Here is a 10,672-nt window from a genome sequence, read left to right on the forward strand (position 1 = left end):
TTTTCTGGCTGCTCCAGCCGCCCTGGAGACCTCATCCTGCCCTGCACCTCCACCAGCCACTGGTGAGCCCCCCCCTCCACAAACAGGGGTGCAACGCCCGACCCAGCGCAAGAGCACGGCCCCAGGCGCCTGAGCATCCCCCCGGCTCTGACCTTACCCCCAGGGAGCCGCCGGCCGGAGCGCGGGAGGAAAGGAAGACATTTCTCCATGCCCTGCAGAAAAGCACAGCTAGCAGTTTAAAAACATTTAAAAAAGAAAAAAAAAAAGAAAAAAAAGGGGTGAACAGCTTACTCTGAAAGCAGGCTGCCGAGGAGAGAGGGTGGCTCAGTGGGACGGGGAGCTGCTCCCTCGCTGGCACCGTCTCTCCCCGGCCCGAGCTGCTCCCTGCCCGCCGCAGCCCCTCGAAGCGCAGCCGCGGATGCCCCCGAGCACGGGACGGCGGGGGTCCCTGCGCCCGGGAGATGCCTCCCAGACCCCCGGGAGGGGGGGTTTGTGGGATCGACCCCAACATCGGAGAAAGACCCGCAGCTCCGAAGGGAGGGACGAGGTTAAAACGCAACTCCCGTTGTCGAAAACGCGACCGAGGGCCTTTTGTTCACAGCATGAAATGAGCTGAACTCGGCAAAGCGGCCGCGGATACAAAGAGTCCTTTGGTGTCAGGGAGGGAGGAAAAAATCTCAGAGGAGAAACCAAGAGTCGGGGAAACAAAAGTCCGTGTGTCAGTCAGATGTCCTGGGTGAAGCAACCTTAATGATTTAATACCTTAAAAAACAGATCTTCAAGAAACCCTCCCAACCCCAGACCTACAAGATCAGCAAAACCCTGGAAACCAGCCACAGGGACGAGTCCTGATCTTGTCACTAGCCAGAAATGGTGGGGGCTGGGGGGGGAGGGAAGAAAGAAGGAGGATGGGGGGGACGTGGGGTACAGCAGGTCCGAGGGGTGCAGCTCACGCTTGGTCAGCCACCACGACCACGGGGGCTACCAGGTGCTGCCCAGCAGCCACCGCCTTGACCAGGTTGCACTTCTGCCGCTGCTTGGCCACCAGCTTGGACTCAGGAGGGGGTAGAGCTGCATGGCCCATGAGGTAGCACTGATGGTGACGGGCCGTGCTTCCTCCTCCGCCTCCTCTTCCTCATCCTTGTCACACCATGTCAGCTGGCGGCTGACGGCGACGGCCTCTGCGGCGAAGGAGGTGAGCTCTTTGGCACTGCTCTTCCTGCGGGGAGAAAGCGGCTCAGGGTGGGATGCGGGGGGCTGCAGGGAGGTTGGGGGGCAAATATCGGGGTGTCCCCTCACGCGCATGCCACGCCAGATGGGTCAGGCACCAAAAACACGGCTCCAGCCCGAATCACGTGCAGCAACAGCTGCCCAGATGGCGAGAGCCGCAGCCAAGCAGAGCTGAGAGCAGCTCACTGGGGAGAGGAGCCAGGATTTGGGGGGCTGGAATGTGTCCCCCACCCCCACCCCAGGGCCACCCACGCTCACCTCTGCAAGATGATGGGGGTCAGCAGGGTGTTATCCAGGGCACACTGCAACGAAACGCAGCCAGGTCAGAGCCAAGCACCCCGCAATGGGGTGTCCCCCCACCCCGGCATTGGGGAGTGGAGGGGGGGAGGGGGGGGCAGCAGCACTCACCCCCTGCACCCAGGGGTGCTCCAGGACCTGGGCCGCACTGAGCCGCTTCTTGGCATCTGTCACCAGCAGCCTGGAAATGAGATCTTTGGCCCCAGAGGAGATGTGCGCCCAGTCCTTGTCAGGAAACTCGTACTTCCCTTCCTGGATGCTCTCCAAGAGCATCTCCTGGGTGGGGGGGTAAATAAAAAAGGGGCTGAGCTGGGAGGGGTGCTGCCAAACCAGCCGCAGGTTTCGGCACTGCCGGGGTCCGCCACGCACCTCGCAGGTGTAGCACGACTTGCCGCTGTCCCAGTCGCAGTCGGAGCCGCAGCGGCCCACGAAGGGGGGGTACCCGCTCAGCATGAAGTACAGGACGACGCCCAGGCTCCACAGGTCGCAGCGCTTGTCGTAGGTGGGCATCTCCTCGTAACCGTATAAAGTTTCCACCACCTCCGGGGCCATGTACTCGGGGGTGCCGCACTGCGGGGAGAGGCGGGGGTGAGCCCCAAAGGACAGGGGAGCGATGGGGCAGAGCTGAGAGACGGGGACGGGGGGGTGTCTGCCAGAACTAAGGGGCTACCCCCTCCAAAATGAGGGTGCAGACACGGCCGCTTCCCGGGTTTGGTCCTGGCAGGGCAGATCATCCCGGCCAGGTTTCCCATCGCCACGCGGGGGATGTCACAGCCCTGCCACCCCAAAAAAAATAAAACCCTAAAGGGGTGCAACACCCCCCCGGACCACCCCCCAGCACTGCCACCACTGGGCCGGCTCAGCGGGGCAGCGTCCGTCCCATCGCCCGGGACACGGCGGGCGGGCGGCGGGGACGGAGCCGGCTCTGCCTGTTCCCCTGCCTGACGCGGGCAGGGCCGCCGCAGCGGGCGCCGGATCCGGGTGCCGGAGGAGTTAACGCTGGCGCGAGGCGAGAGCCAGCGGTCCCGTTCCCCCATGGTTCCCCCACGGCTCCCGGGGCTCTGGGGCTTTCCAGCGCACGTGACCCGACCCGCAGCCCGCACCACCTCGTGACCAGGGGAGAGCAGAGCTGCAGCCAGCAGATAATCACCCCGTAACATAACGAGAGGCCTCCAAACGAGACGCCTCGCCGGCCTCGGCAGCTGATGCCACCGCAAGAAGAAGAAAAACACCCACGCAAGCCCAACCCGCAGCAACCCTGCATGGGCTTCCACCCGGCAGGGACCACAGCACCCACCCCCCTCTGCCCCCGCTGCTGAGAACGGGAAACTCGGGACACCTCAGAAATTCAGGTCCTCCCCCTGGGGGAGGGGAAACGCGGAGGAACAAGGGGGGGGGGGTGTTTTGGCCCCCCCTCTGCTGTTGGGCACCCCGCGTGGGCCAGGGTCTGCCCCCCCCCAGCACGTGAGCACCCTGGAAACACCGTGAGCACCCCGAAAACAGCGGGGCACAGGGCAACACCTGCACGGGGGGGGGGCCCTGCTGCTGGTGATAAGGGGAGCATGGCTTTCTGCAGGGGGGGGCAGGCTTGGTATGTGCCCCCCCCCAAATGTGAGACAGTTCCTTGCAACGCAGGGGCACCCCAGAAGCTTTCCGGGTGCCCACCCTGCAGGGGCTGCACCGCACGCAAGCAGCCCCAGCCCCCTCTCACCCACAACCGGAGTGGGGGGGATCACGGTGGCCCCCCCAGCCCCTCGCCTGACCCACTTCTCCCCAAAAGCGCAGCCTCCGTGCAGCTGCCTCCGCCGGGGCCGGCTGTTGCTAAGGCTCACGGCAGCCCGGGCTCTGCGCCAGCCCCCCCTGCGCTGCCCGGCCCCCCCGCGTTACGGAACTGCATCTCGCCCACCGCCGCCGAGGGGGCTCCTGCAGTGACGGGAGTGACGAGCAGCGGGGGGCTGCACACAGCCCCAAAGCCTGGGGGAGCCCCACCAGGGACATTCCCCCCTCCATGGACATTCCACAACACCCACCCCCCCCCCAAGCACCCCCCCCATCAACATTATACCCCCCCTGCCCCATGGTCTGCACGCTTACCGGCGAGAGCAGCTCCGGGGTGGAAATGGGGGAGCAATTCCCCTTCAGTTTGATGCCACTTGCCAGGCCGAAGTCACAGATCTTCACTGGGGAGACCTGGGGAGGGGGGGAGCAGCGGTCAGTGACCCCCCCCAGCAGCCCCCGGGTACCCTCAGCCCCGCGTTCGCGCCCCAGCTGCCGCAGCAGCATCCCCCGCGGGGAACCAGGGCCCCCCCAGCCCCGGCACCACCCCCTGCTCCCCGCTCACCTGGTCCAGGCGCTCGCACAGAATATTTCCCGGTTTTAGATCCCTGTGAGCAATTCCTGGGAGGGGGGAGAAGAGGCGATGAGTGGAAAAGCCTGCCCCCCCCTCCCCCCAAGATTTCCACAGCAGAAGGTCTGGGGGCGGCGCAGGGACCTCTCCCTCCCCACCCCAAATCACCGCCCGCGTCATGGCGAAGGGCACAAATTGCTGCTGGCCCCGAGTCCCGGCCAAACCGGAGGAGCAGACTCCGCACCGCGACAACACGACGCAGCCGGGCCTGACCCTGCGCGCCCGCGGCCGGCACCGGCCCCTGCTCCCCGGGCAGGAGGGGGGGGCAGCACCCCCCGGCTGGGGGGGGCACGGCTGCACCCCGGGGTGGCTCGGCTCACCTCTGCTGTGCAAAAAGTGCAGGGCGCTGGCGATGTCCCGCACCACCGTGCTGGCCTCCAGCTCGTTCAAGCGGCTTCTCTGTTGGATGTGGGTCAGGATGGAGCCTGCGGCCGGGCGAGAGCGGAGTGGGAGCTCGTGGGTGTTGGGGGGGCTCCTGCCGCCCCCGCTCCCCCCGCCCCGGCACCGCACTCACCTCCCCTCATCTTCTCAAGCACCAGGTAAAACCTCTCCTCCTCCTCGAAGAACTCGATCAGCTGCAGGATGTTCCTGCGGGGACAGCGGCGTCAGCCTGGCATCCCCCCAAAAAGATCGCGGGGTCCCCCCCTCCCCGCAGCCCCCCACCCCACACGGCTCCCCGGGGCAGGGCCAACGGAGGAGAAAATCGGGTTTCCAGCGACTGAAACCACGCGGCTGGGGCCCCCGGCCACATTCCAGTGGGGAGAGGGGCTTCCAGCGCCGGGCCCCGCTCCCTAATTGCTCGCAGACCCTCCTGGCTCGCTCGCCCCGCTCCAGAAACTGCCCCGCTCAGCAGCTCTCCGCGGCGGGACGGCGAACGCCGCGGCGGCAGCTCGGCTCGCCCCTCGGCACTGCTCCAACTCGGCCGCCGTGGCCCCGTCGTCATGGCAAGCGGCTCCACGTCGCCTCGGGATGCTCCCGGCGAGGCCACGCAGAGGGAGAGCCGCGCAGGAGGGCGGCCTGCCTGCCGCCCATGGGTGTCTCGAGCGCCAGCCCGGTCTCAGCCCGCGCCCTGTGCCCACGGTGGGGGATGGGGACGGCGGCTGCCCTGCGGTACCTGTGTCCCTGGCACAGATTCAGCATCGCCACCTCCCGTAAGACCCCGCTGCAGACGTCGCCCTGGCGCTTCTCGATGATCTGCAAGGCAAAGCGGGCGAGACTCAGGGAGAGGCACCGCTGCTGGGGAGGGACCGGGGCCGGCAGCCACCGCGCCCCAACCCACCCGGCGCTGGGGACCCCCGGGGCCGGGCAGAGGCAGGCGGGGGGTGCCCGAAGGGGTTAAAGAAGCAGAACAGGCTGTTCCCGGCAGCAGGGCCAAGCCGCTCCCTCCCGGGGCCCGCAGCCAAGGCGAGCTCTGCGGCCGAGCCCCGGCGCAGCCGCCCCGGCAGCGGAGCACGGCCCTTCGCCCCGCTGGGCGCTGGCACAGTGGGTGCCTGGTGGACGTGCCATGGGGTGAGCAGGGGGTCTCCACCCGCAGGGGAGAGCTGGGTGGTCTCACTGACCCCCAGCCCTTTGGGGCACACTGAACACCCAACCACCATGCAGCCCTCCCCCTGCCTCAGTTTCCCTCCTTGGGCACCCAAAAGCACCCCGGGGCAACAGGGGAAGCCAAGTGCCCCTTGCGTTTGGACACAGGGCCTGTCCCAGCCCCCCCACGCCGTGACTGGGAGCCTGTGGGGTGCAGGGTCGCGGCACCACCATCCCCAGCCCCAAAAAGCAGCTGGCTCACCCTGACCCCTCTAGTGTTCGCGGGGGCACGAAGACCTCCCTGGGGCTGGCCACCCTGCCGCACCACATGCCCCTGCTTGCCCCAAGTCCCTAGACGCGGCGCAAGCGTTAATTTAATCTCGTGTCTGCCCTAATTTACAGGGATAGGAGCGTGGCTAAGGGGGTTGACCAAGGTCCTGCAGCTGGGCGGTGGCAGAGGACAGCGTGCCACCTGCGTGGCCTGGCCCTGCCCCGCTCCTGCCCCTCTCCATCCCCTCTACCCCGTGAAACTGTCGTCCTGTGCCAGCTCCGCACAGCCAGGAGAGCCAGGAGCCCAGGATGTGGAGGGCAGAAGGGGAAACTGAGACAGGGGGTGGGCAGGAGCCGGCTCTGCAGCCCCAAGCCGCAGAGCTTTACCTTCACTGCGTACTCCTTGTTGGTGACGAGGTTAACGCAGGACTGGACTCTGCCTTGGGCCCCTTCTCCCAGCACCTCGTCGCACAGCCAGTAAACATCTGGCAGGAGAGAGGGCGCCTGAGCTGCCGGCCCCACCGCGGCACGGGACACCACGGCTGTCCCCGAGCCTGGGGACACCAGGAGGGCCCCAGCCCTGCCGCAGCCCGGGGGGGGACCCCTGGGGTCCCTGGGCAGCCCCGCTCACCTTCGAACCTGCCGGAGAAGCTGTCGGTGGCTCTGCAGTGCTGCTTCTTGTTCCTTTTCTTGGTGCTGGGGATGTCGATGGGCTGACTCAAAGGCACATCTGCGCCGGAGCAAAGCCACTGGCCTGAGTCACCCCCAGCCACCCTGCGCTCCCCCCAGCATCGCCACCCCCGGGGCAGCCCCTCAACGCCTTCGGGGGAATGCAGAGGGCCGACATCCTGAGGTCCAGGGCACTCGAAGACGGGCTCCAGGTCAAACGCCAGCTCGAAGGGGTTTTGTTCCTGCAAGGGCCAAGAACACGAGTGAGACGGCAGTCGCTGGACCAGCCGCCGCCGCCCACCCGGTCCAGGCACGCCGCTGGCCTTGGCACACGCTCTGCTCGTGCAGGGCACCGGCTCACGGCCCTGCTGCCAGAGGGATGCAGCAGAGCCGGAGGAAGAGGAGGAGGAGGAGGAGGAGGAGGAAGGGTTTGACCACGTCTCCTGCCGGGGATGTTGCCGCGGGGTCATGCCTCTGTGCCAGCAGCCCCAGGCCGGCACGCGGGCGATGATGAGAGGGACTGGGGCTGCGCGTACCAACCCAGCCCCGAATATCCACCCTGACCTGAACTACAGCGAGGGGGGGAGGAAGAAGAGCCACAGGGCAGGACGGGCTCCGGAGCCACCGCACCGCGTCCTCCCGCCTCCCCGCAAGGTCACGGGGGGCCGGAGCCCACTCAGCGCCGCTCCGGTGAGCGCCGTGCCCGTGGCTGCGTGATGCCCGTGACCTGGCAGGATCGGGCCCCGCTCCCAACCCTCCCTGCACCCCGCATGGGTGATGGGTGTGGGAACCACTGCCTCCCCCACCCCAAACCCAGCGCCTCCGCCCCCAGCACCCCAAAGGGGACATGGGGAACTTCAGCCCCCCCCGAGCCACCCCACCGCGGGACGGGGCAGTGCCGGGGGCACCCGGCCGCGAGGCGAAAGGGCCCCGTCCTCCGCGGGGTTACGAAATCTGTTTGGGTGGAGGCAGCAGCTCCCGGCGGCGTTCCCCAACCCGCCCCGGTGCCCCGGTGCCCGGGCCGGCTGCCAGCCCCAGCGCGGCGCGGGAGCAGCCAGCCCCGGCCACCGCCGCCAGAAACAGCCCGAGAGCGCCTGTTTGCTGCCGGGGCGGCTCTCGAGGGGCCGGGGGGTCCCCATCGCGGTGCGGGGATGCCACGAGCATCTCCCCCCAACCAAGCACCACTCCTGATGCCTGAAAACGCTCCTGCGCAGCGTTTGGCCAGATTCCCCCCTCACCCCCCTAAAAAAAGACAGTATCAGGGTTTGCGGAGTGCGGTGTCACCCTCCAGCCCCCCCCAAGGCCCCCATGTCATGGCGGGGATGAGCGGCTCGGGCCCAAGTCCCTGCACCGCGGGCAGGATGAGGCCTCCCGGGGGGGCACCAGGGGTGTACACGGGGGACAGGGGGCCCTGCCCGCTGCCGCAGCACCGGCGCACAAAAGGTTTGGGGGATGGGACACACAGGGCAGACGCTGCGCGGCGGCTCCGGCAGCGCATCCGAGGTGTCCCCCGTGTCCCCCCCGTCCTGGTCCCCAACCACCCGGGGTGGGGGAACGTAGGGGGGGGATGGAGGGGGGGATGGAGGGGGGAGCCCAAACCCCAGCCAGAAGTCCTCAGAGCAGGATTAGGTGTCAGCTAAAATAAGCCGGGCAGGTTTCGGGTGAGGTCCCAGCATCCCTCGCAGCCCCGGGAGCCAAACTAAACAAAGCTCCCACGAAGGTGCCCGGCTGACGAGAGCCAGCGTTTGGGGGACCCAGACCCCCCCCTCGCACCCCCCTCGCCTGACAGTGACCGGGAGGGACGGGGGTCCTGGTGCCCTGGCTGCAGACCCCCTGCCAGGATCTGGCCCTCGCACAACAGGTCCCAGGCTGGGCCCGGCAGCCCCCCACCCCCTGCTCGCAGACGTGCGGTGAATGAGTGCAGCTGGGGGGGGGGGGAACATGCAGCCCACCCGCTGACCCACCCCACGGGGGACACCCGTGGGAGCTGCAGCGGGGTGAGCAAAGCCTTGCTGCGGGGGGGGGGGGGGGGGTGTGTGTGGGGTGTCTGACCCCCCCTCGGGGAGCACCCCGACCACCGGGCCGGCGGGACATGGGGGTCCTGCGGCCCGGGTTGGGTGGCATCACCCTGGGCGCTCCCCTCTCTCCTCGGGGGGGGGGGGGAAGGGGGAGGTCGCTGATGTGTGTCCGTGCCCCCCCCCCCCCACTCCGGGCAGGGGATCCAACCGCCGCGGACCCGCACCCCAACCCCGCACTCTCCCATCCCCCCCCGGAGCACCCCAAACCCCTACCCCCTCCGGAGCATCACGGGGGCGGGGAGCACCCCCTTACCTTGAAGGAGCGGTGGAAACCGGGGATCTCAGATTCCTTCTGCACCATCTTGCTGCGGGCGGGGGGAAGGGAGAAACAAGGGAGGGGTGCGGGGTAGGAAAAAGCCCAACCAACCAACCAACAAAAACAGGAAAATAAACCAGGAGGGGGGGGAGGGATGCGGAGGGGCGGGCAGAGGCATCGGGAGGGGGCCGAGGGTAGGCCGAGACCTGTGGAGAGAGGAGACCGGGGGGGGGCGGGTGTCAGGGGGCTGTGGCCCGCACGGGGCCCGCACGGAGCCCCCCTGGTCCCAAAACCCCCCCGGCGCTCACCGGCCCCGCAGAGCCGCCGCTGCCGGGGGTACCGCAGCCCGCTCCGCTCCGCATCGCTCCGCACCGCCGGGAGGGGACGTGCCCCCGCCCCCCCCCCCGCAGCTTTATGGCGGCGGCTCCGCCCCCCCGCCCCGCCCCCACTGTGTGACACCGCCCCCCCGCGGGGACACACCACCACCCCACCCCCCACGCTGCGCCCAGGGGCGGGGACCCCCACAGCCCCCCCCCCGGCTGCACCAGGCGGGGTGCGGGGAGCCCCACAGACACCCCCCGGGTTCCCCCCTCCCCACAGCCCACACATGTCACGAGCGGGGCGGTGCTCAGCCGCGAGGCCTGCGCGCGGCAGGGGGTCACAGCACAGCCCCCCCCACCGCGGCCCCACCCCGGCTGGGTGGCACCGTGGGAGCCTGTCACGGCGCGGGTGTCCCCCCCCCTCCCCTCCCCCCACCCCACGTATCGCTTGACGCCGACCCGGGCTCAGAACGCACGCGCCGAGCGGCGGCGCCTCGGCCAATGGCTGCGCATGACGTCACCGCCTGCACCGCCTATTGGCTGCTCGCCCCCTCCCGAGCCGCCATCGCCCCGCCCCCCCGTGCCCCGCCCCTCCCGGGCACCGCGTCACGCTCCGCCCCCCTCCCCGCAGTTCGGGTGTGCCCCCCCCCCCCCAAAGTGCCAGTGGGGCCAGAGCGGGGGGGTCGGGACCCCCCAAGCCCCCCCAAATCCCGCCCCCCTCGCAGCCGGGGCAATCAGCGCCCTGCTCTACATTAGCGCTGCTAACGAGGGCGCCCCAATTAGCTACACTCCTGCTAATGCACCCCAGGATGCCATTGGCCTTCTTGGCAGCCAGGGCACGCTGCTGGCTCATGGTCAGCCTGTCGTCCACCAGGACACCCAGGTCCCTCTCCGCAGAGCTGCTCTCCAGCAGGGCCGCCCCAGCCTGTACTGGTGCATGGGGTTGTTCCTCCCCAGCTGCAGGACCCTGCATTTGCCTTTGTTGAACCTCATCAGGTTCCTCTCTGCCCACCTCTCCAGCCTGTCCAGGTCTCGCTGAATGGCAGCACAGCCTGCTGGTGTACCCACCACTCCTCCCAGTTTGGTGTCATCAGCAAACTTGCTGAGGGTACACTCTAACTCTTCATCCGGGTCACTGATGAAGAAGTTAAACAAGGCTGGGCCCAGTGCTGACCCCTGGGGCACACCGCTAGTTACCGGCCTCCAACCAGACTCAGCGCCGCTGATGACAACCCCCTGAACTCTGCCATTCAGCCAGTTCTCAGTCCACCTCACCGACCACTCGTCCAGCCCACACTGCCTGAGCTTCCCTAGGAGGATGTGATGGGAGACTGTGTCGAAAGCCTTGCTGAAGTCGAGGCAGACAACACCCACGGCTCTCCCCTCCTCTACCCAACCAGTCGTGCCATCGTAGAAAGCTCCCTGCACGCTCCTGGCCTGTCTGCACACTCACTGCACGCTTAATGCACACTTACCGCATGCTCCTTGCATGGTCACTGCTCACGCTCCACGCTCACGACTTGCTCCCTGTGCACGCCTGGCCTCTCTGCACACTCCCTGCACGCTCCCTGCACACTCAACTGAACCACGGAACCACGGAATGTTTGGGGGTTGCCAGGGC

The 10,672-nt window shown here is 68.2% G+C and overlaps 1 protein-coding gene across 1 annotated transcript; it reads right to left on the bottom strand.

The window, feature by feature from the left end:
• Positions 1-506: 506 nt before the first annotated feature.
• LOC142359604 (MAP kinase-interacting serine/threonine-protein kinase 2-like) lies at positions 507-8,776 on the bottom strand. The gene is given in 14 exon segments (XM_075412094.1): positions 507-1,068; positions 1,071-1,219; positions 1,489-1,532; positions 1,639-1,803; positions 1,897-2,097; positions 3,622-3,717; positions 3,869-3,924; positions 4,255-4,359; positions 4,449-4,522; positions 5,049-5,128; positions 6,116-6,213; positions 6,360-6,507; positions 6,601-6,639; positions 8,729-8,776. Coding segments are annotated over 14 exon segments (1,422 nt in total). The 3' UTR covers positions 507-949.
• Positions 8,777-10,672: the final 1,896 nt, after the last annotated feature.

This window comes from Opisthocomus hoazin, unplaced genomic scaffold, assembly GCF_030867145.1.
Source record: "Opisthocomus hoazin isolate bOpiHoa1 unplaced genomic scaffold, bOpiHoa1.hap1 HAP1_SCAFFOLD_132, whole genome shotgun sequence".
NCBI classification, from domain to species: Eukaryota; Metazoa; Chordata; class Aves; order Opisthocomiformes; family Opisthocomidae; genus Opisthocomus; species Opisthocomus hoazin.